The sequence below is a fragment of the Saccostrea echinata genome, unplaced genomic scaffold (genome assembly GCF_033153115.1).
Source record: "Saccostrea echinata isolate AGI-Se365-2 ecotype Australia unplaced genomic scaffold, CSIRO_AGI_Sech_v1 ptg000014l, whole genome shotgun sequence".
NCBI lineage: Eukaryota > Metazoa > Mollusca > Bivalvia > Ostreida > Ostreidae > Saccostrea > Saccostrea echinata.
In genome coordinates this window covers 11,374,820-11,401,684 of record NW_026889763.1, presented here as the reverse complement: position 1 = coordinate 11,401,684, position 26,865 = coordinate 11,374,820, and the positions used below count along the sequence as shown (strand labels likewise).

The window sequence follows — 26,865 nt, the reverse complement described above, 5'->3', positions numbered from 1 at the left end:
AATTTAGTAATACATTAGTTTGTATTAAATTGAAAAAATTACGCCATTCTCAACAGATATGCCGTCACCATTGGTCAAAGTGATATTTCATGCATTGTCAACTAAAATTAAACAGTTCGAATTTTTCAGACATTTACAAGACCAAAAAAGGCTTAAGTGAGCCTTGCTATTTGCAAAGTTTATTAAATGTGTTTATTACATTTTTTAAGACGAACTTGGACCTGTTTGATCTTCGTAGACATGCCCAGTATTGCGGATGCTTTGAATTAATGGAATATTCTGGAATTTTTTAAACATTTCTTTCAATTCATTATTACTGGGAGGCATTTGATTTCGAATTGATTCAGATAACTTATCAACAGTTAAAGGCCTCTTAATCTTTTCGCCAGACAACACCTTGAGTGCCATCCCTGCTTTAACCTTCACCCATTTCCTCTTCTTTGGACTCTGAGCGGTATCCTCTTTCAGGATACCTTCTGAAATTTCGATGCTTGGTATTTTCACAATGGGATGAGATTTCTTCTCTTCGGATATTGTTGTTGTAGCAATAATCTGTGTGACTGTTGATATTCTGTGGTAAATCATGCCAAAGAACTGAATCGTTAAAAGGATACCAAAAACGACAATGCAGGCGATTGAAATTGGTTCTATGGTGGATTGGTTATCCCCCGTGTCACAGGGAAGAGGGATTAAAAGCGTCCCTTGGTATGCATTAATTTGAGTAAGAGCGAAAATCAGCGTTACGAATGCAGTATTTATAACAAAGTAGAAGAAGAAAACTTTGTTCCGTAGATCTTTTAGATCTGCTTGCACCTTCTTTTTATCTTTGTTGGCTTTTAGTGGCTTAAGATATTTTTTTATTATATCTGTCCAGAATTTTTCCTCTTTCGGCGTAATTGGCTTGCATTTCTTAAATATACCCTTACTTCCTTTCAAAACAAAGAAAATGTATTTAGAATAATTAAATAATCAGTTTATCAACAGCTAATCCCAAAACATTTAGCAAAACACACCAGAAGACACAAACCTTTGTCTTTTTGAGATGTCTTTTTAACTGCAGTTGATGTAGCTAGAACATTTGTAAAATCTTCAACAAGCTTATCCTGATTTGTCATTCCAACAGCATTTTCAGATCCTCTATCCTCGATATGATTCTGGATATTTACATGAATAGATGTGTCATGACCTGACTGCATGTCTTCAGTATTTTCTGCATTTTCATTGTTTTCCAAAATGTTTGGTTCTTTAATTTCTCGTGCACAAATTATACATCTGAAAGAAAAAGCAGAATAGCATGAAATACATAAGATACTGTCAATCAACAAAAAAGCTTATTTATGCAGGTAATTTTTTTTATCAGCAAAAAAACTCCAATATTTCATCATATTTAATTAACAATATTTTATAAATTGCAACTTGTCTGTCTGTTTAACTTTATAAACCCGAATTAATTAATACATAAAAAATATAATCTGTCACCCCCTGAAAACCTTGATTTGATTAATCGGAACATGAACCACATGATGATGATTTAATATTAATAGGACTGACTGTGATTTTTTGTTCTTGAATAAAAAGATTTTTGAAAACTGTTCCTGCTTTATTTATATTCCAACTTAAAATTTAGACCCCTGTGATAACTATAACTGAGCCTTTGGGACCATAATTTGTACGTTTTTCATTACATAAAGATACTAGCATTTTCTTATGTCATTCTCGACAAAAAAATATGCATTATTTTCCACTGTAAAAAGTCTGCTTAATGTGATCCCAAATATGGGAACCATGACTTCCAAAGATTAAATCTAATCTATTAAACTTAATGTATTAAATGTACTACCAAGCCTCTTTCTATACTCCTAGCGAAAATATTAACAGCTGTCTAGAAAAAATCAAAGCAGTATATTGACATATTAGAGACGTAATATTAAGCAATGAGGATTACTTTCAAAGAAAGTGAACTTTTAAAATCAATAAAATTTGAGATCACAAAATTTTACTAAAGTCTTTTCAAAACTTAATACAATCATCAAAGACAATGTTTTCTAAAAAAAAAAAAAATGGAACACGTAAATTTACATACTTTGTCACTTTTCATCTGTAAATGTTTCTGTTAAAAACAGTATTCTGAATGTTACGCAGATTTAAAGGTACTCTGAGATTAATATTAAAAGATGATTGAGTTTCTCATTGACAATACCTATTAAATCTTTGAAGACCAGGTCTTCCAACAATCTTTTTGAACTCCCTTGGGTACTAATTGTGTCACTTTATTAGCAGACCTATTTTTGTATTCTTATGAAGCAGAATTTATTAAAATCTTCTACATGAAAAGAAGTCTTTTGTTGTGGCCTTCAGTTGACATTTATACATATAACGACGTTTAATCAATTAATAATATTCCTTTTCATTCGTAAATTGATTTGATGTATCCCATTGAACTGGAAATGAAGGGCAAGGCAGAGTCTAACACTTCTGTTTCATATTATGATGTTTTCCTTTAAAAAAGACACTAATGGAAAACCAACAACTAAACTTTATGAAAAAGATGATGTAATAAACTTTTCTATGACCAACTTCCCTTATTTATGTAACAATATACCATCACCATCTTTATGTGTCCCTTTCGATTAAATATGTAGGAGCATGTTCTACATGAAATAGGTGAAGATTACGAAGAGTGATCGATCTCAAAAAACGTAAAAAAAAAAAAAAAAAAAAAAAAAAAAAAAAAAAACAATAACAATCTGTTATCAGAACATATAACATGGATCCCACATAAAATTCCGGAGATAAGAGGTGCCTTGTTCTCAAGGTGATTTTGTTTGCAAATAGAATCTATCTTTGGGTCAAATATTCATGTTGACTGACATCTTTCATACAAATTGTTCAACCTTTATTTTCATAATGAATTGTCTTCGGAATTCTTCCCGATGTGACAAGGAGCCCAAGGCGGATGTGACATGGGATGCTCACTCCTCCAAGACCCTGATCCCATCTCTGTTTTTAGAGGTCTGTAGTTGCTCCCCTCACAGTTAATATTGTTTAATGCACTTTTGAGCATGCTTACTGTTCGTTATCGTCATATTCATTATTACTTGGGGATGGTTGCATAGTTATATATGTAACCCTTCTATTTCTAAAATAAATATGAATAAAGACTTCCCATTTGTATCCATTTTCTTCCCTTGACATTCTTTTACTGCTCACCCTAGCCCAAGTAGTGATGATTTTAATAAATTTGAATATACATTACATGATTGATTGATTGATTGATTGTACGTTGTTTCACGTTCCGTTCGAGAATTTTTCACTCATATAGAGACGTCACCATATACCGGTGAAGGGCTTTAAATTTAGACCTTAACTCGGCACTCATGGCCAATGAGCATTGAGGGATCCTTATCGTGCCGACGCCTGCCGTGACACTGGGATTCAGGTTTTAAGGTCTCATCCGAAAAGCCCGCAACTTTTACTTAAAAGTGCCGAGGACAGAGCTTCGTGAAGGAACAGTTGCTACCTATCCTTCATCGACGTAGGTCAGTCGTGGCCTAAAACTCAAGGTATGGTTTCAATACACATCTGACCCTGTATTTTTCAATATGAAAGTGATGTAAGAAATTAAAACCCATGCTTTTTGCATTGATGAAACTTAATCCAGAAAGAAGATATAAATGGTTGTTCTCAAATCACCTCCTAAATGCTAATTGTGACGTCACGAACTTGTGCATTTTCCCGTATTTTCTTAAAAAATTGCAAAAGGCAGCAATTTTCAGTGGAGTTTCTTTCAGGTAATATAGAGCATATGCATTACCCACAAAGATTTTGAGAAATGTGATTTTTCAAGGAATTTCACTCCTTTTATCCGAAAATTGAAGTGGACGACGGATGTGGACACCATGGACACCATTTTTCTTAAGGCAAATTACCCCCCAAAATGAGACACTTTGAGGCATTTTTCTGTTAAAAACTTAAGAAATATACAGAATAAATGCCGTCATACTTCCAGAGTGGTCCTCAGCTCATATTTAAGCCAATTTTATAATTGTTTGAAAACATTCAATTTTGGGGGCACAATAAAGCCCAAATTGTACCCGTTTCTTTGTTTTACGATGTAGTTTAAGCAAAACTGGATCTACACCACATGTGGATGCTTCCATTTTAATGCCCTATTTTCTTCAGAAGACTCTTAAAGATTGATTACCTATACAATCCTTGGTTCACCCCCCCCCCCTTCCACCTTCCAATTTGTCTAAAGAACTACCCGCATTTTAATATGACTAATTGTGACCATTACGTTGCTCAGAACATTTTGAAAACAAGATGTGTTTGTGAAACACTATGCCCCCGATGGTAATTCTGGAGTGGGACGTAGACTACAGTGCAATAGTTCTGGCCAATGCCACGTAAAGATCAACTTCTTACGCCAGTGTTGTAGGGTGACACTTTTCCAATAGTCAGAACCCCCCCCCCCCGGAAGTCATGCTCTAGAGTGAGACTTCCTATGGAAGTCATGCGCTGGAGTGAGACTTCCCCTTGAGGGGATTCTGACTCAAGAGCGGGAGGACCCTCGAGGAAGTATCATTCTAGAGAAACACTTCCTTGCAGGAAGACCTTCTCCACTATTAGTTGAAGAATCAGACTTCCAACATATAGCAGGTCTTTTCGCTCACAACACCCCCACTCTAGAGCAAACGCGCAATGTGTTACGCGACCAAAGCGTGACGGAAGGACAGACGGAAGGGCAGAAGAACGGAAGATGGAAGGACGGTAGATGGACATAACAAACACAACGTGCCCCGGCCATATTCATGGCGGTGCAAAATAACCAACAAACGATACAAATCTGTGAAAGGCACTGACTTGGGTTCCGTAAAAACGACTGATTGTGGATGTGCTACTATGTATTTTTTAAAATGTTTTCTCTGAAAATGTCCAAGTTATATTTGAAACCCCTTCAAATCTTTATCCTAGCTCTAGGAGTTCATAATTTGAATAAATCTAAATCTACATTTAATAAGTCGCCCTCGTGGCGAAGTGGTTAAAGCATTCGCTCTAGAGTCGCAGAGTAAGAAGTTGATCCTCACGTCTGATTTCAAATTCCACTGTGGGACGTGGAGACTGGTCCTTCGGATGAGACCGTATAAACCGAGGTACCGTGTCACAGTAGGTGGTGGCACGAAAAAGATCCCCCACTGCTGAGTGCCGAGTAAATGTCAAAATTTGCAGCTCTCCACCAGCAAGTGGTGGCGTCTCCATATAAGTGAAAATTTTTCGAGAAGGACGTTAAACAATAATCAAACAAAACAAACAAACAATAATAAAGATACCTTCAATTAAGTGTTTTGGAATTGTGATTCTTGAAGAGGCGGTTTTTTCGTTATTTACTGCTTATTCCTCATGAAACTGGTTTTAAAATTCTCATTAACGTATGCTTTGCTTTTTGAATTTGAATCATTGCTTCTTGAGATGAAATTGAAAATGTGAAAAGTGTAACAGCGAAAAATGACAGTCGGACGGACGCAATAAATTCTTTGATCAGAAAATATCTATTGAGCCTTCAGATAAATTAAATTGGCCTTTTTTGTACTAAAAACTGTACAAAACCTCACAAAACTTTACGCAGTGTACATCAAAAGTGCATCGAGTTACATTAAATTTGTTGTACAGACCTGCACCAATCCCCAATATTACACGATTGTCCCTCAAATTTACTCTTTATCTCATCAGTCAGTGTTCTCTCAGTCGCGATGTTACTTTCCCTAGTCCCCCAGTTAATATTGTGCATATTTCCGATGGAGTACAATATCAACAGCATAGACATTGAGGGAACAGCCAGGAAATACAGCAAGCCGTAGAACAGGCAGTCAAACTCCTGAAATGATTGAAATCAGGCTGATTAGTTTGAAATGTTTCCATTACATCTGTATTTTTTGGTCATATGAATCATTTAGGTAACCTATATTGCTATCTGTTCGTCGTGTCCATAGCCCGTTGTGATCACATACTTTTGAACATTTTAAGCTTCTTCTGTGGAACCACAGAATCAATTTTAACCAATTTTGGTATAAAGCATCTGTGAGAAAAGGGGAATATAAACTTTGCAATCTCTACTTCCCTGGGACCTGAAGGAAGGGTCTAAAACCATCAAAATTTATGCCTCTGCAAAACTCTTCTTTACTGTTAAACATGAAGCGGTCAAATTAAGTGCCATTAGCCCTCTACCATACATATTATTTTCATCATCCCTTGGTTTATGATTCAGGCTCCAGAATGGCGCTGTTGGTCAAACATTTAAAGTCAATTACCTTAGAAGTGAATTTTTAGCGAGACACAAATTTAGCGATTTTTCCTAAGAAATCAACTTTTAATTTTAGCGAGAAGTAATTTTAGCAATTCTATAGTGCATAGAAACATAACGGTAACCTTTCATGCGGAATAAATTCTAAGCGATATTTAATTTTAGGGATCTCAACACTCTCGCTTAAAATGCCAATATTGAATCCTTGCTAAAATTTCTGCTTAAACGGTATATCTTATCAAACCTTTCTCTTTACTGGTGGACATGAAGAAGGCAAACTTTGTATGGCTATAATGCATACTCAACCTTTTACCAGTTCTGTGAAAGTTATAAACTTGGTTCATGGTTCAGGCCCTAAGGTGGGGCTTATTTGGTCAAATAGCTGAAATATATTATACCTATAAAAGATCTATAATATAATTTATTTATAATATTATATCCCCTTACAAAAATACCGATAAAACTTTTCTAAAGAAAAAAGAGGGATAACCTAGCTTGCGTAATACGGACCTCATTTTCAGAATAAATAGTCAGGTTTAGAATTTGAGACCGCATCATTTCAAAAGTGATAAAAATTCCCACACTGTCCATACATACTGAATGTTGTTAAACTGAGGGAGGCATATTAACAGTCAAATTCTTTTTAGTGTATAACAGCTGATTTGAATTTTCGAAATAGTTACATGTACACAGAAGAACGCTTCTTACAATCTATCATTAAGGCATATGCTGACTGACTTTTTTCATACTAATTGTTAGACCATTATTTACGCACTGAATTGCCGACGGATTTCTCCATTATTTCTCGATCATGACAAGGAGCACAAAGCGGGTGTGACCGGTCGGCAGGGGATGCTCACTTGGCATCCGTGTGGCACCTGATCCCACCTCTGATATTTTTGGAGGTCCGGATTTGTTTTAATGGACTTCGAACATGAACGTACGTTATCTCCATATTTCATTCTGAATCAGCAAGCCACACATTGAAAAACTCCAATCGTAAAAATGAGGGGATTTTTCACATAAGTTGAAATTGCTCACTCATTTTGTGGTATGAAAGTAAAAAAATTAAGAAATGAGTTACAGATTTCTCAGAGGTCCATTAAACGGAATTCCTGTGTAACGGAGGATGATTACACGAAAAGAACCCTGATTTCACGAATAAGAATGCTTACTTAAAGCTGAATACGACTCGAAAATAGCTTTACCTTGCTACCTCCGATATCAGTGATGGTGTATAAATACCTTTAAGTGACCTCTAAAAGTTAGGCGCCAGCTGGCGCCTTATCAAAAAAAATTTAGTCGTCAATGTAAACTTTTAGTCGACATGCAATTTTTTTAAGGCGCCAAATTTAAAAGTTAATAGTAATAAATATAGGGACCCATGACATGATAAATCTATTTAAAAATCGTAAAGAAAAAAATCAGCATGAATATATATATTAAATATATATAAAAAAGTAAATTAAATGCAATCTTTAACTAAAGCTTGCATGCAAAAATTCTAATATTCAATTTTTTTTAATCAATTATTTCTTTTACTTGGACTGAATGAAATATTCTTGAAAACTATAATAGTATAGAGGATTGTTTACTTGATTAACATTCTCGTTCGTACAAGTATGGCCAAACACTAATAAAAATTGTAAAAAAAAAAATAAATAAATAAAAAAAATAAATAAAAAAAAAAAAAAAAATGTTAAAAATTCCACAGTTCGACGATCGCCAAATCAGTTTAGACTGGTCGCCAAATTTGCGACTTAATGGAAAAAATTTAAGCGCCAAACAAAAGATAGAGCCCAGGTATATCATTCGTATTCGTTACCCCCGACTGCTTTCTTGTCTTATATAATCTTTGTTTACATTTTATTGCAGTTTACGTGTATCTGTGTTTGTACACTGTACTGATCTGTGCAACTGTTGTAAGTTTCTTTTGTATATTTTTTTTCTCCTGTTGTGAAAGAAGCACAGTGGTACTCTTGTCGCTACCGGGTGTTTAACTATGCAGATGATTAAATGATTGCACTGAACAGTGACTAAGTGAACGGCTTATATAGCTCTCAGATGTAGCGCCTGAATAAAAAAAATATGTCGGACGAATTCTTTTTACGAATCGTCTTCAGCTTTAAGCGTGGTTCTTTTGTAGATTTTATAGTGTCTGGTGAGATTTAGCATTAAATGATTGATCCACGCAAGTACAGATCTTAAATTCAAATAATTGATTACATTAAGTCTGACCCCCTGTAGAAGTCCAACAGTAAACTACATGTACAAACAATATATAGTTGCAGTATAAATATATATATATATATATCTGTTACACAATAGAATTGTTTACCTTTGGATGGAATATAGCGGCAATAACAAACACACTGCCCACAAAACTGAGGAAAACAGAAGTAATTGAGCAGAACTGTGATTCTATGCCTTCTTTTATTAATCCTATGAAAACAATCAGCATCACCATACTGTATATTGTCGAGAGAACTCCAGCAAGGATCAGCTTTAAAAAAAAGAATCGGTAGAAGAAACGTGAAAACAACATTTTTATATATATATCCTTTTTAAAAATCATTTTTTTAAACATTTTTTTGTAATCCGTTCTGCGTTGCACGAAGAACGACAATTATTAAAAGCCTTCGGTAATTTTTTTAGGATTTCAAAACAATAGACCATCTGAAACTGCATGTACAACAAATTACAATTAGAGAAAATTCTAAATTTCTAAGGATGACAGCGGTTCACTGGTTAACCGACTAATCGATCGGAAAGATTGAACCGGTAATAATTTTCACAACCGGTTAGTCAGAAAATATTTACAGTATATGTACTTTTAAAATATTTGTTGATTTTCTTAAAAATTCTTGTGTGTTAAAAATTGAAATGCTACAATCGACCAATTAGAAATTCACGAGAGCCCCAGCTGCCAATATAAGCCCCCGTAATTTAGTCATTATATCCCTGAATGCTTAAAAAAGTATATGTACCCCCTTTTTTTAAAATTGTCCGTTTTTATTCAAATTCCTGTGTTTAAAACAACAACTAATTTTCTGCTCATATTATCACCATCGACAGCATAACCATTGCGATACTTTAGAAACCGGGAGGGGCAAATTCTACACCAAAAATTAAGAGAAAAAATCTCCACACTTCTCCTTTCAACGATCGGAAAATAATGTCTTAGTTAATAAATATATAGCAGTGGTGACATGATAGACTGCAATAACGCAAAGAGCTTAATGCGGTATCTGCATATTTTTGTTCCATAAAAGTCAAATTTTGCAAATTTTTTGAAATGTGCTGATTTGTATATATTGTATGAAAAATCTGAATATACCAAAATGAAAGAAAAAGTGAGCAAGCTCACATACCCCACGCTCCCCCAAAACTCAACAATGCAACAAGTAATGAATGGCACAGTGCATTTTAAATACACAGTATTATTCAAAAAGGGGCATTACTTGCAAAAAATCATCACATCAAAACTTCTTGCATACAAGGACATTCAAATCTTTTTATGTTACAAATTTAATCGGGCTTAAGTTTCTAGATAAATAATGGAATCAAAATTTCTTGGTAATATACAAATCTATACATTAGTCTGAAATACCTACAAAGTTTCAGGAAATTCAGTGCAGGAGTTATGCTGACAAACTGTTATTTGAATTCCTCACTGATTTCGATTTGTTAATGAGTGTAAGTCCATGTCGAACGTATGACAATTTACACATTTAAATAATTGATGGAAACAAAATTATGATGTAGTCATATGAATTTATTTATATACTGTACCTAAGAAATTATATAAGGCAAAGCACCAATTTGGGGAGGGGGAGGGGGGGGGGGTTGAGAACTATCCAAGATTTTGTGTGTGTGTGTGTGTTAAATCATTAATATTTTGATCTCAAAATCAATAGGGGTCTTTTAAGGTCATAAAATATTTCACATAAAATTTCATTACAAAAGCTGATTCCAGTGGATTTCCTTATGGCCTAGCTGGAAAGTTTCTTCAATAATAAGCAAAACTCTTAAGGCAGAAATAATGGAATCGGAATTTCTTGGTAATATGCACATCTACACACTATGTACTAAATATCTGCAAAGTTTAACTAAATTCTATGCAGTAGTTTAAGAGGAGTTGCACTAACATACTGTTCATCTCTATATATTCAAGATATGGCCTAAAATCTAACTTCAAAAGTGCTGAAATTCCCAGAAAAATACTGGAATCAGAATTTCCTGGTAATATGCACATCTACACATTGTGTGCTAAATATCTGCAAAGTTTGACGAAATTCTGTGCAGCGGTTTTAGAGGAATTGCGCTGACAAACTTTTCATCACTATATTCAAAATATAGTCAAAAATCTAAGTTGAAAAGTGCTGAAATTTCCAGAAAAATAATGGAATAGAAATTTCCTGGTAATGTGCACATCTACACATTGTGTGCTAAATATCTGCAAAGTTTGACGAAATTCTGTGCAGCGGTTTAAGAGGAATTGCGCTGACAAACTTTTCATCTCTATATTCAAGATATGGTCAAAAATCTAAGTTGAAAAGTGCTGGAATTCCAGAAAAATAACGGAATCCGAATTTCCTGGTAATATGCACATCTACACATTGTGTACTAAATATCTGCAAAGTTTGACGAAATTCTGTGCAGCGGTTTAAGAGGAGTTGCGGTGACAAACTCTTCATCTCTATATTCAAGATATGGCCAAAAGTCTAAGTTGAAAAGTGCTGAAATTCCCAGAAAAATAATGGAATCGAAATTTCCTGGTAATATGCACATCTACACATTGTGTGCTAAATATCTGCAAAGTTTGACGAAATTCTGTGCAGTGGTTCATGAGGAGTTGCACTGACAAACAGTTTATCTCTATATTCAAGATATGACCAAAAATCTAAGTTGAAAAGTGCTGAAATTCCCAAAAAAAAAATAAAGGAATCGGAATTTCCTGGTAATACTACACATCAAAACATTGAGTTGAAGCAGACCTGCGATTGGTGACTTTTACTCAAAAATATCAAAATCAATAGCAAAATATCGACGTAATATATACCTCACCCTTTTCTCAATAAATTACGAAAAATTTGAATTTATGTCGCTTTCCCGACGTCATATATAACATTTTGCGTCATGGCTGATGAAAATATTTAATGCTTTGAAGACTGCAGATACACCCCTGGATTAAAACATAGTTTGATTTGGGGGCAAATGTTGGTCATTACCGAATATAGTCATTTCCACAACTTCCAATTTTATCCAGAAAGTATCTTGTGATTCCCAGACCACTAGTGCTGCCAGGGTGACTTTTTGGTAAAAAAAAGTTGCAAAGTCGCCATTCAACATGAGTGTTGTGTGAAATCATTTTTTAAGAATAAGAATATCAGTGAATATGCAAAATTAATGTGCATGTCGGCGAAAATATTGTTTGACTCTGACAGCGAAAAAAAACTCAATTTCATACATTCTTTTCTACTTAAATTAAAACAAAAAGGATTCTGAATACCAAAGTGAAGATTTTTTTTTTTTTTTTTTTTTTTTTTTTACAAATTCATTTTGAAGAATAATTTATAATATTACAAAGAAGTTTGATCTGTTCAATTAACCGGTTACTTGGAAAAATTATACGACTAACTGATTACAAAACAATTTCCGATTGCCTTCCTTATCATTTTATAATTTACTTTTCAAAAAAGTATTTATTTTTCTGTTGACTCACTTGTGTCTCTTCCTTTGTCAAATATATTGACAGGATAAAAATTGTTACTGGCATCAGATTAAGTACCAAAGCTAGCCATGGCTCGATGCTTGGAAATGCGGTAATAATGGTACCCAGAATTAGCATGAAAATTGTCCCGGGTGTCAGAATGGAGAAGACAAACAATATAACCTGGTAACATACGTAGAAGATGGATATATTCCTGTTCGTTTTCCTGACCTTTCTCCAGTCCAAAAGAAGATCAAATATGTTAGCCATGGTTGATGGAGTCCATCGTCTTCTTTGTTTGTAAAACTCAAAGAATCCTTCCGGGGCAAATGTCAATGCGTCGGAGGCTGCGCAGTACTCCACGCGGAACCCTTGTTTTAGTAGAAGCGTGCAAAGCCATCTATCCTCTCCTTTAAAAAGAAACTAAATACAGTAAAGGTATCTCTGTCTCCATAAAAGTCACATTTTGAAAATCTGCTGAAATATACATAATTGTAAATATTGAATAAAAGAAAAATCTGAATTAACAAAATGTATTATTGATTGGGCAAAAATATTGGCATTTTTGTCTTTGTGAGGTCACATTCTATTGGATTTCCGTTACTTTTAAAAAAGAGAGGAAATGCAAAAATTTGTTCAATTTTGGCTATTATAGAGTGCAAAATTTTAATGAACTTTTTTTTTTTTTTTACATATTTTCTTGATATTATTAAGTCAAAAGCTGGAGTCTTTAATTATAAATCAATAATAGTTACCTCCATTCATATGTCGATATGTCCTAGAGAACTCTAAATAGAAGAGTCTACCACGTGTGTTTCATATTTCAATGTGTTACATGTACAAATTAATGGTAAAAACATGCAGCTAGCTTACAACTAAATTGTATGTTAAACGAGATGACTTTAGATTTTCTATCGCCAACGTTCCATAGTTAATTATTAATACTAGTAATCAGCTGTCACCTGCATGTGGCGCTTATGTCAGCGTATTACGTCTCCAAACTTATTCGATACTCTGGAGCATGATCAAAGTACAATCAATTTTTAAACCAAGGCAGGCTATTGACAAAAAAGTTGCTATTATAGGGATTTCCACAACCTCGTTTTAAGTCAGATTTTCCAAAATTCTACGAAAATTTTTATGACCTTCTTAGCAAATATTACCATACATTGGGTCGCATTTTGGCTGATCTGCTACTTGCCAATTGTTAGGGCTCGTTTTCATACTCAATTTAACAACGGAATATTGCGTCTACCCGATCAATACAAAGAGCTCTCGACGGATTTGACCGGTCGACTGGAGATGTTTACTCCTCCTAGGAACCTGATTCCTCCTCTTGAATATCCGGGGATCCATGTTTTATGACCTGTTCACAGGTTTTCATTGTTTGATGTTTTTCTAGCTCTTCTGAGTCAAAGGCTCAAAGAGCTAATGCTAAGGCCATTTGTACGATGTGCGGTGTGCGTAAACTTTTTAGAATATGGACCATAACTCAAGAACCCCTTGGCCAATTCTTGTCAAATTTGTCACAGGGTATCCTTAGCCCAAGGGATCCCATTTATACTAAAACCAGAGTTGTGACCCTTAAAGAAGGGGAGATAATTAGGAAAATAGAAACAAAAATACTGGTTGCTAAAAAATCTTCTTCTCAAGAACTACTGGGCAGATTATCATCAAACTTACAAAAAAGGATGAGAATATGTTGTTAATTGAAAATTGTTCAAGGCATCACCCTGGGGCAAAGGGCGTGGTCTCAAGGTCACTTCAAAGTTGACCAAAAATTACATTTTATTAAAATGTTGATATTTTGCTTACTCTAAGGACTAGGATCATCAAATCTTGTCAGTTGATGCATCTAAGGACCTCATATCATGTTGACTCAAAAGTAGGTCACGGTGACCTACTTTTTAAATTTTGCGGCCATTCTTTTTTAAAATGATTTAGAGGCATATTTTGAACAATTTAAGGCCTATGATCATCAAACTTTGTCAGTTGATGCATCTTGGGTCCTCCGAGTACGTCAACTAATATGTCACCTTGACCTATTTTTTGAATTTTATGGCTAATCTTTTTCAAAACAACTAAGGTCATTAATTCGAATACTGAAAGGTTTAGAATCATTAAACATGTAAGATGATGCATCTTGGGGCCATAAAATTAGGTCACAGTGACCTACTTTTTAACTTTGCAGGCATTCGATTTCAATGCGTTTTTGAGGCATAATTTGAACATTTTAAGGCCTATGATTATAAAACTTTGTAATTTGATGCATCTTGGGTCCTCGAAAAACGTCAACTGAAAAGTAGGTCACCGTGACCTACTTTTGAAATTTTATGGCTATATTTAAATATTAAGGATACTATTTGGCTTAGAATCATCATACTTTGAAAGTTGATGTATCTTAGGTCCTCGGAGTAGGTCGACAGAAAAGAGGTCACAGTGACCTACTTTTCAATTTATATGACTATAATTAAATATTTCGGATACTAATTGGCTTAGAATCATTAAACTTTGTCAGTTGATGCATCTGGGGTCTTCGGAGTAATTCGACTAGAAAGTAGGTCACCATGACCTACTTTTGAAAATTTATGGCTTTCATTAAATATTTCAGGTACGAATTGGCTTAGAATCATCAAACTTTGTCAGTTGATGCATCTTGGATCCTTGGAGTACGACAACTGAAAAGTAGGTCACCTTGACCTACTTTTGAAATTCATGGCTGTATTTGATATTTTTTCAGGTACAATTTTGCTTAGATTCATTAAAATTTGTCAGTTGATGTATCTTAGGTCCTCGTAGTAGGTCGACTGAAAAGGAGTTCACCGTGACCTACTTTTCAATTTATATGACTATAATTAAATATTTCGGGTACTAATTGGCTTAGAATCATCATACTTTGTCAGTTGATGCATCTTGGGTCTTCTGAGTACGTCTACAGAAAAGTAAGTCAACGTGACCTACTTTTGAAAATTTAAGGCCCTAATTAAATATTTCAGGTACAAATTGGCTTAGAATCATCAAACTTTGTCAGTTGATACATCTTGGTTCCTCAGAGTATGACAACTGAAAAGTAGGTCATCCTGACCTACTTTTGAAATTTTATGGCTGTATTTAATATTTTTGGGTACTATTTGACTTAGAATCATCAGACTTTGTCAGTTGAAGCATCTTGGGTCCTCGGAGTACGTCTCCTGAAATGTAGGTCACCGTGACCTACTTTTCAATTTATATGGCTATAATGAAATAATTCGGGTACTAATTAGCTTAGAATCATCAAACTTTGTCAGTCGATGCATCTTGGGTCTTCGGAGTAAGTTGACTGAAATGTAGGTCACTGTGACTTACTTTTGAAATTTTTCGGTTTTATTTAAATATATCAAGTACTTATTGGCTTAGAATCATCAAACTTTGTCAGTCGATGCAACCTGGGTCCTCAAAGTATGTCATCCGAAAAGTATGTCATTGTGACCTACTTTTGAAATTTTATGGTTATAATTTTAAAAATATTTTAGGTACCGGTATTAATTGGCTTAAAATCATCAAACTTAGTTGTTGCATTTGGGTCCTCAGAGAATTGATAAGTAGGTCACCATGACCTACTCTCAGGTAATAATTGGCTTAGAATAATCTTGGGTTCTTAGAGTGTTTCATCTAAAATTTAGGTCATGATGACCTACCTTTGGAATTTCAAAGCTTTATCTAAATACATGTATACAGGATACTTCAAATAGAAGTGATAGGATGTACAGTTTATCAGAAGAGCGATTCAAGGCACTTGAGCCTCTTGTTTTCTTTTAGATCGATCAATATTTGTTATAATCACCTTTTTTCGTTTTAAACACAATAAATTACCATAAATTACGTGAAATTCCAAAAGTTCTCAAAGTATGGATTAATATTGTTCGGAATATAATGCAGACTTTTAATATTCGTAATCCGTGCATTTTCCCAAAATGTCCCTAAGCAATATTTATCATTAAGGATGCAAGTCTATTTTCTCAATCGTACCTTGGTCACGTTGTATATAATGCAATGCCTCTGAGGATGTGCGTGTATATGTTTTAATAACATTGTCACTCAATATTGCAGACCCTCGAAATAAGCTAAAACATCCGGGCGAGCAGAGAACACATCCAATAATATGCTCTGTTGCTTTTTGTAACCAATGGCTGATAGCATACTCAAATTTCTGGTACCAAATCATAGGTCCTGTGTAAAAAAAGTCGATTAGTCATTAACAATTATTCGATCTGTTCAGATAATTACAGGAAGTATTACCATTTATTTAAAGAATCCTTTTTTAAGAACCCTCTATAACTGCACATGAAAGAGTTCTTATTCTGGATTTTATGCTGTTAGAGTAATCTTCCCTTAGATTTAAAAATTATTGAATAAAAATCTACGATGTATTACTCAGTCTGTAATCACTTCAAGCATTCTAAGCATTCTAATAGGCCAAGATAAATTAATTAAACAAGTTTTTTTCGCATGTAATTTCCAACCGTAAGAAAACAACAGTAATTTCTAATCAATAACACTTCGTTTTCATAGTAACCTTTGTTGAAAATAAAATAGATTTGCTCGATATAACACCTTTTAAAGTCATTATTTTCTCATTGTCCAAAAACCATTTAGCTTAAGCTTATAGAATGTCCTTAATTGTTTCAATGCATAAAAAAGATCTGACTATTCTTTATTTACCACTTCCAATCGGGTGTATTCTCCCACAAGCTGCACCTACTAGAGGGTTCTTTTTCATTCTATCTAGTAACAGGTCAATTGCTTCGGGTTTAAAGTCCACATCTCCATCAAGTGCCAAAATATATATGTTATTTGTGTATTTTTGCATGCGTGACTTTAATACATCTTTCCTCTCACTGGGACCTTTCGATTGAAGCTTGGGGTCGTTTTCCATTTCTTTCCTCATTTCATTTGTTTTGTAAGAGAGTAGATAATACATGTACATTACCTGGTGAAAAGAAAGAAATTATTTCATCTTATTAAAGAATAAAAAAAAAATTCCTATTTTTATTTTCCTATGAAGCAGAATATATTAAAAGAACCTCTCTCTCTCTCTCTCTCTCTCTCTCTCTCTCTCTCTCTCTCTATATATATATATATATATATATATATATATATATATATATATATATATATATATATATATATATATATATATATATATATATATATATATATATCGGCCTGGGTAGCTCTACCGGTAAAGCACCTGACTAGTGATGCAGGAGTCCCGGGTTCGATTCCGGGTCCAGCCATTTTCTTTATTCCTGTTACATATATATATATCCCTTGAAATCGAACAAAAAAACACTACAGTGTCTTCTACATCTGTTTTATATTTGGAAGTTTCAATAAATTAAGACGATGATGGGCAACCAACGACTACATGTAGATTATATGACAAACAAGATAACTTTAACTTTTCCATCGTTAACTTTCTTTTTTTTTTGTAGTAATCTTTCACTTTCACCTGTATATGGTATTTTTTCAACACGCAAGAGCATACTCTGAGTACGATGGATTTTAAAAATTAGTCAGGCTACTGACAAATAAGTTGATTTTACAAAGATTTCAACAACATTGTTTTAAGTCAGCATTTTGAAAATTCTAAGGTCGTTATAATAGTCTTGTTAGCAAATACAATCTTTCATTGGGTATTTTTTGATTGATGTGATTCATACCTTAGGTCCTTGATTTTACACTACATTTGACTATGAATTACTTTATCTACCTGACCAATACATAGTGCTCACAGCGGGAGTAACCGGACAACAGGGGGTGCTTATTCTTCCTAGGCACCTGCTTTCACCACTGGATTTCTAGGGGTCCGTGTTTCAATTATGTTCTGTTCACAAATTTGTATTGTTTGAAGAATTTTGAGATCGATCACAGTTCTTACCTTCACCTTTTTCTTTACATATAACTGATATGTAAAAACCTAAAGAGAGTTTTCCTGACAATTTGCATATTAGCCAAATGTTTACCAGACTCTATCAAAGATCATTCTTACATAAGCCATTTATAATTATTCCAATTTGAATATGGCTAAACTTGGGTTTGAACCTAAATATGTTGTAAGACGTGAGAAAACAAATGAAAGTATCACTCACATGTGAGTATTTTTGTTAATTTACATTGTCTTAAAATATCCCATGCCCTCCAACGTCGCTTACAAATGTTTACTCTATCGTTTTTTATCCTTACCTGACTCCATCGTTTCTTATGGCGGATTTTGGTGCTGTCTTTTAGATGAACCACTAACTTCTGCTTGCTCAATAGCTCCCATTCATACCGAGCACCATAGGGAGTTTTGTATTTTTCAACAGGCTGGAGCTCACATCCATCGTAAATGGCCCTTAAATTGTAAATCACATATATTTAATCTTTGTAACCTAAATGAATGTTCGCAGTTGTTTAGAGCTTTGAAGCTCAAATAACTGTCTAATTAAATAACAAAAACAATTCTAATGACCAAGAAAGTAAAGACCGTCTTGATTTTAGAATTGTTTGAATTCTCATTTAAGGATACATTAAAAGTTCAACTTTTAAATTACTTCATCATTAGGTCTTCAGGCTACAAAACATTTACAAATAATATTCATTACAAAAGAATTTTGGTGGCATTAAAATGTGGTATTGTAAATGTTTTGAATCATCTTTTTATTCAAAACTACAAGAACATTTTTTTCTCATTCAATATAAAACATAACCTTTTAAATGAAATTGACCTTAAATCTTCATTTCATCTTTATGAAGCTTTGAGTTGACCAGTAAGTTCTATCTATTGTGTATTGTCTTAAAAGTGTAAAAATGTTTTACTTCAAAATTGATCAATTTCTATAAAGTGTTACTTTGCTGTCATTGGGATCAACTTCTCAAGTTGCTTGACGTATTCATTAACATGTATTCCTTTCTTGCCATTTTTTCTAGGTTTAAAAGCATCGTCAAAGAATATATGCACTGAAATTGAATGATGCAATGGACAAACTTAATTCCGAAACATGTATAACAATTTTTCTTAAAATATCAAAAAGCAGATAAGAAAGAAAGAGATACCATCAAATGAAAATATATCTTCAGTCTTCCTCGTTGTTTCCAAGATGAAATATCTATAGTCTGTTCTAAGATTCGGTATGAGAAAGAAATAAAAAAGGAAAGTATTAACATCTCTACATATATACTTTTAAACGTATAAGTATTAGTATGAGATATATCTATCCTAACCTAAATATGGATTTGAGTAACTGTGTCATTTCTTCCTCCGTTTCATGCCACATCGTAGCACAGAAAAAAACAACAGGATGGAATTGTATCCTGTCGTCCATTTCTGAGCTAGCGCTAAACTCCTGAAAATCAAAGACAAAACCTCTTGGCCAAGAGTCTCCGTTTTTTTAAGCTACACATAAAATTCCAACTAAAACAATATCTCTTTAAGGAAATAATTGTCTCGCATAGAAAAGACCTTACTTGTTTTTCACTATTAACCTTGGACTTGACTTCTTTTTCAAAACTTCTTCGTCTTGAGAGTAATAATGATAAGTCCAGAAAAATTCCAGAGTAAAAAGGCTTAAAAAACATTCTGAAATACATTTAATGGAAGATTAAATTCAACAGCATAGTAATATCATTAGAAGAAACCATTTATGAGAGAGAATTTGAGGTGTGTATGCTTCTTTACTCAGACATGCACGTACAAATGTGTTATAAGAAGCTTAATAGTAGCGCATGAATACCTTTCAGAGAAAGTTGTTTTAGTTCCTTTGTTTGTCCATACATATAATGTTAATAAAATCGTCGAAACAAGTCCCATTATGCTAGATACAATTAAGGGGACTGTTTCCTCTGTTGGTTCACCAGTATTCAGCTGCCATATTGGCTGAGCAATATTACAACCCTTTGTAGTCCAAAACAAAGGATTACTCAGTATTGCAAGGAGAAGTAAAGGGACCAGAATGAGGCTAAGGAAAAGTGGAGGCGCGAAACAAATTCTCTGAAGGAGTGTTCGACAAGCATATCTTGAACTCTTGAAGCATAGAAATCCTAAACCTATTGCAATTAATGCTAATAAAATTGGATCTTTGGAGCTACATCCGTACGGTATGTAGGATCTTGACTGAAGCAAAACCTCACCGGTAAGTGTCTTTATTCGTGTTGTATTTTTTAGGTAAATCAAAGTCATAAATGTTTTTATCGAAGACTCGCTTGTTCGTGCACAAAAATGCCTAGTGTGAGAGCAACTGTCAAAATAGCTCTCCAGAGTGAAATTATTATTGAATTAGCATCACGTTTAGTCTGAATATACTCAAACAAAAAGGATCCCACAGAAACATTAGATTTATTTTTCTGTGACTCATCTGTATTTTGTACATTTTTTGGTGAGTTTGAATCATCCGTATCTAGTGTATTTTTCGCTGGGTTGGAATCACCCGTATCAAATTTATTGTTCTGTAACTTTGTCCTCGTTGTATCAACTTTATTTGAATCCAAGGTTTCACGTATAACAAAATTTTCCCACCATTCCAGCGAGATAAAAATAAATCCAAAGATAAATAATAGAATAATATCCCACTTTCTATTTCCAGCTGTATTTTGATAAATGTACCACATCTGAAAAACAATTGCAACGCTGTAAACTATCAATCCCAGTATATGAATCATCAGCATTCGATTTTGTTTTGGACGGTTTTCTTTCTTTTCTACGGACTCCATTTCTCTTGATTTTGTTTCTTTGATGTCCCCTTCTCTAGTCATTTTGTGTTTGTCATTTTTTGTTGTTGTTGACATTATTGGAAGAAAAATAATCAGTATAACTGGAGCAGTGCAGATGAAATTTGACAGCGTCGACGCTGATATCGGATCGAAAGAGGGCATAACCAAGAATACCAACAAACAAAGCACAGTTGTGTTAATACTTTCTATGAGAAGACCCTGTAATATAAAATTTGAAGCTAAAATCCATCATTCTATAAATAGCAGTGTATATCTTACAAATACAATATAACTGTTGTAAACGAAAATTTTAATTGACAAGTAGCTTTACTTACTTTATTTACTTACAAAAATTAGAAACTTGGCTTTTACTCCGTCGTTCTCTTTGAAACATACATTCCTAGAAGACACGTAAGCGGTATAAACAGCAGGAGCAATCATGACTATCACCAGTCCCCAGATCCAGCTTACATTAACTGTAGGAATCACTTCCCAGAGTCGACAGCGGTTCTCATTCTCTAAAGGACATTCCCACAAGGGGAATTCCGATCTTAGACGGTATCCGTTTTCGCATGATGTAGCAGAATTACTATTATTTTTACCAATACTGCAGTTATGCACTAAAAATATCATAGATTCAACAGGCTGAATTGTTCCGCCTAACGTTCCTAAATTTGACGTTTTGTTGATGGAGGGAGGGTTGAGATTCCACATCATCAGATGGACTATAGCTCGAGTGATACTTGCTGACGAGAGAACAACAATGAAGAGCAGGAAAGAACAAAACAAGACTAGTAGTTTGGTTAATACCTCCCATATTTTACTGGAGTCGCCTACAAACTCATCTGCTGTCTCCTCGGCACAATCCCATGTGTCATCTCTTGCAATAAACAATACATAAAAAAACTGATGAACTTAAGATACAGATGTTCATGCCGTACAGGGCTCTAATGGGCCACTAATTTAGTCGCCATGGCGCCTAAAAGATTTTTTATAAGTCGCCAAATTGGCGACCAATTTAAACTGACTTGGCGATCGTCGAATTCTGTAGTTATTAACATTTTAACATTTTTTTAAACAATTTTTGTTAGTGTTTGGTCATACTTGTACGGACGAGAATGTTAATCAAGTAAACAGTCCTTATATTATTATAGTTTTAAAGAATATTTCATTCAGTCCAAGTTTCCTAAAAATAAATATGTGATTAAAAATTTTTAGATATTAGATGGAAACTTCAGGAGTACTGTTCAACAGTATATTCGAGAAATGGTGTAAATCAGATATGGATACTTAATAACTCCAAAGAACTTTTGGAAAATTTGAAATCATAAAATTTTACTAAAATCAATAGCATCAAAACGTACCACTTTTCAACACTTTATACAACCATTCCCCACGATAAATTGATGTCCAAGCTTTTTGACGTCATAAACTGCTGCTTTTTCAATAAAAATGGAACTCGTAAATATACTTACCTTGTCATTGGTCATTTACAAAATTATTTTGTTAAAAAGCACCCTGATTGTACACACAAGTACTCTGTACTTGATATTAAAAAGATGCTTGAGTTTCTGATTGACAATATCTATGTATTTTTTGGAAATCAAGTCTTCCAACAATCTATTGGAATTCCCGTGGGTAACAATTGCACCCCCTTATTAGCAGACCTATTTTTGTATTCATATGAAGCAGAATTTATTCAAAAACTTGTACATGAGAAGAAGAAAAGACTTGTTGTGGCCTTCAACTCGACATTTAGATATATCGACGACGTATTATCAATTACCAATAGTTATTTCCATTCATATGTCGACTCGATATATCCCAGTGAGCTTGAAATAAAAGATACCACAGATTCTGACACATTTGTTCAATATTTAGATATTTTACTAGAAAAAGACGTTAATGGTAACCTAACAACAAAGCTTTATGATAAACGTGATGACTTCAACTTTTCAATCGTCAACTTCCCTTACCTATGTAGCAATACTCACTTATCACCTGCATATGGGGTTTATGTCTCTCAGTTGATTTGATACGCAAGAGCATGCTTTACGTATGAACAATTTCTAAAACGAGGCAAGCTATTGACAAACAAGTTGACGAAACAAGGATATCAACAGTCTCGTTTGAAGTAATCTTTTCGCAAGTTTTTCGGTCGATACAATGACCTTGTCAGTACATACAACTTATCATTGAGTCAAATGCTGCCTGACGTTTTACATACTAATTGTTAGGCCATTATCTATACATTGAACTGCCTACAGATTTTTCCGGTTTTTGTTTCCCGATCATGACAAGGAGCACACGGCGGGTGTGACCGGTCGGCAGGAGATGCCTACTCCTCCATGGCAACTGATTCCACCTCTAAATTTTGAGGTCCGTGTTTGCTCCAAATTTGTATCGTTTTATTGGACTTTCGAAATTGAATACTGCGTTATCTTCATATTTCATACATACTTTAGTTAAAGATTGCATTTAATTGACTTTATATACGTGGGTTGATCAAAAAGTTCGCGAACTATCTCTATATTTAAAAAACCACAATTCAGATCAGAATGAAATTTAGCACACATTTAGTCATACACATGTTCTATAAATAGCAGATGTGAAATAATGTTTTGTTCCGTGTTTGTGACGTCACAATATGAAAATGACGTCAGTATGTAGGTCACTTATGACAAAAAATGGTTGACCCAGTCGTACTCGAGCAACGAACGGCTGTGAAGTTTAACATATATCTCTGAAATTCCTTTGCATTGGAATATGATAATTTGTACAAGGTTTATGAAGACAAAAGACTTACCAGAAGTTCAATAATAAATTGGATTGAATGTTTTAGTGAAAGCAAGGAGATGGTTTAAAATGATATTTGTTCTATTGCCTAGCGAAAGCAAGTCGGTAAAAAAAATGTGTCCTTAGTTGAGCAATTCGTTTTGATAGATCGCCAAGTTACAGTAAGAAAAATAGTTGAATATGTATGTGAGCAATAATTTAACAAATATTTACTATAGCATTTCTACAAATGACACTATCTTATTTTTAAACATATGAGTATTTCGTTAACTTCATTAATAAGCCCATATTGTTTTTAATATTATTTTTTACATAAGAAAGTAACATATCATTTGTTTCAGTTTTGTTCTGACAACTTTAAAGTTGGCGCCTTAGAAAAATTGCTTGGCGACTAAAAGTTTCCATTGGCGACTGAATTTTTTGATAAAGCGCCAACTGGCGTATTAAACATTTACGTTCTACTTGGCAAAATGGATTCAAATGAAGAATATTCTGATTTAACCCAAAGAATTTAGAGAAGTCAAGAGTGCAAGGGATCATAGATAAAGTTTAGATCGTAATTGGGAGATGAAAACAGAAAGGAAAATACAGAATTTTGAAGTTAGACATTTTTACTGACAAATCAGATGAAGATTGTTTGAGGAAACCTGAGAGAAATCTTATGTAGTTCGAGTCGGACAATATTTAAAATACTGTCAAAACATAAAAAAGAATGTAGACGTTTCCTGGCCCTTTTTCAGAAGATTTTTTGCGAGAAGACGATCAGGGCTCAGTTACAATCCTATAAAGCATAATCGCAAGCGGAATATTGTTCTATGTACAAAGAGAAGATGTACAAGTGTTTCTGAAAGAGTTAAACGGGATGCTGGTGACACTTAACATTAAGCTTAATAGTGCTACGAAAGTATTGAAGTAACGCTTCTATTCGTGCTACTAATGGTCTTTTCTATCCTTTGTACTTGAAATATGCTTGAAAGATCATCGACTACTTTTAATCGGACAAATGAACAAACGGGTGCACTTAATTTGTATGAAAAAGTTTAATAATTAAACCCAAGATAACTCTTACAGACATTACATTTAGCAACACAATTACGTGTCTTATTTTTTAAAGAACGTGTACATGTACTGGACAAATATGTTAAACCACATAAATATTATGGAAACATTCATTATTTGAGTAAATTTATTACTATAACATTTATTTTGACCATTTGCATTATTTAATAAATTTTGTAATGGACAAAAAATATTTTTATTGATCTTTCGAAATTCGACTGCTACTTATAATCATTTTAGACTCTGGACTCTTTGTTGGACTTGATCATTTATTCTCTACAAAGCAAGTGGTATTTTATCAAGCTGCACGAAATATTTCAAGACTATGGTGGGAAAACACTCTTCTCATAGAATATCATTCTATGTTAACTTCCTTGTAATTGAACATAATATAATGTTTATATTGATAAGCATGTTTCAAATTCATGTATATGCGTTACAGTTTCCTTTCTTCTGTTCGCCACCATTGAATGCAAAATCGTTAATTACGTTACAAACGGCATGAATTGCTCTTGTTTTGTGAAAAAGAAAATTAGAATTGTAGATTTTTTTTAACAGTCTCTGCTTAAAAATGTAATGATTGGAATCTGATATTTCTATTAAAATCTATTGGGACCTACCAAAACCACCCGTATTGCGGGCAATATTTTGATCTTGTGATGAATAAGGGTTTGTACCAATGAATGTTATTACGAAAGTTAGGGTTTTTGACATCTAATAACCTATTTCCCCTACCAGGAAATGGAATAGTTTCATGCTATATACATGTAGATAGGCTGGACACACGTTACAATATTATTGATAGGTTAAATGGGTCTAGCACTTAGGTTGTAAAATGGCACCAACATCGCGCGTAATCTCGAAAGTGATATGTGTGATTCCCAATTTATCAAAATTTTAAAAAAGAAAATTTGTTGAGCTTTCTTCAATTTAATTTTAGTAATTTTATTGCACTGTTAGAATTTTAAAAATCCTGCTGAATGGCATTAATTTCTAATTGAAATATCCTATCGGTCGAAATTTGATTCTTTATCTATATTCAAAAACTAATAATATTTATATATTCAATAACCACTAATTAAATAGGCAAAATACGCAAAAAAATTAGAAAAGGCGTCATCTCTGAAGTTTTATAATTAACTCATGGTGAATCTTCCTATTGCTGTTAACGCCGATACATGTATTTCTGCCACACCATGAGAGATCAGTAAGTTCCGTCTATGAAAGCAAATATCTCTCTCTCTCTCTCTCTCTCTCTCTCTCTCCAGGCGCACTTAACATTCTAAAAGAGTGACGTTTTCAGAATTATCTAGATGTCCGCACTCAATCTCCTTATACAATTTGTTCAATGTCTCTTCACACTCATTTTAAACTAAGTCTATTTAAACTGAGCCCCCCTCTGTGTTAATTAACAATTATAAATGGTTTATGCTAAAAAAGTGTATGAAATGGACTTTTATGCCACTGTTGTCTTCTCAAAGAACGAAGTTTAAATTCGAGAAAGACAATTTGCATTGCCCGTAAATCGCTGCACATGAATTTAAAGTAGAGTCACAATAGTCCCAGCATTGGAAGATAATTTCAATAGCCTGAATAGTGCAACTTATGTGGACTGATTATGAAAACATTTTTTAAAATGCTTCAATATTGCCTTCAGTTGAATATGAATGAAATCGGCTTGAAATTATCGACAAAGATCTATAACATTAACACCACATATTCTATACAAATGTTATCTGCATGGAGTGCGAGGCAGCTTGAAAAATGCATGAAGCTAAGAAAAAAACTACTAGGGCACATAAAAAATCAAAGGTATGGTGAGCTATGACAATTTTTTCACCTTACCCTATACCTATAACAAAATAAAAAGTCTACAAACCAATGGTTGCTAATAAATATACTAGGCCTACCATCGATTTTGATATACAGTACGCATATAGAAATATAATGCTTTTTAATGACTGGCAGACTTTACCCCGAATTTCTGAATTTTTCCTTTGTGCAAGCAAACATGTTTTCTACAAAGTTAAAAAAAAAAGTGCAAAAATCATATGTTCATGTGTGTTTGTGATTGTAAAATTACTACCATTTTCGCATTTTATATGAATCGGTGGATAATTTGTTTGTACATGTAATCTAATTTAAAAATGACTTTGGATAATTGCTGAATTACTTTCATTTGTAAAATGTCATACCTCTCACTTTCTTTCGAGTCTTCTTCCTCAACTTTTCCTTCTCGATTTTCAGCGTTGTCTTTATTTTCCAT

At 33.7% G+C, this 26,865-nt stretch overlaps 1 protein-coding gene across 1 annotated transcript; it reads right to left on the bottom strand.

Moving 5' to 3' along the window:
• Positions 1 to 204: 204 nt before the first annotated feature.
• Positions 205 to 26,865, bottom strand: LOC133186485 (chitin synthase chs-2-like). The gene is made up of 15 exons (XM_061321723.1): positions 26,795 to 26,865; positions 21,141 to 21,624; positions 19,769 to 20,175; positions 19,521 to 19,614; positions 19,260 to 19,378; positions 19,092 to 19,156; positions 18,887 to 18,995; positions 18,240 to 18,390; positions 16,716 to 16,983; positions 16,023 to 16,223; positions 12,027 to 12,424; positions 8,640 to 8,804; positions 5,673 to 5,875; positions 1,028 to 1,272; positions 205 to 929 (listed from the first exon to the last, which is right to left on the bottom strand). The coding sequence occupies exons 1-15, from the start codon at positions 26,863 to 26,865 to the stop codon at positions 205 to 207; spliced, it is 3,705 nt and encodes a 1,234-aa protein (XP_061177707.1).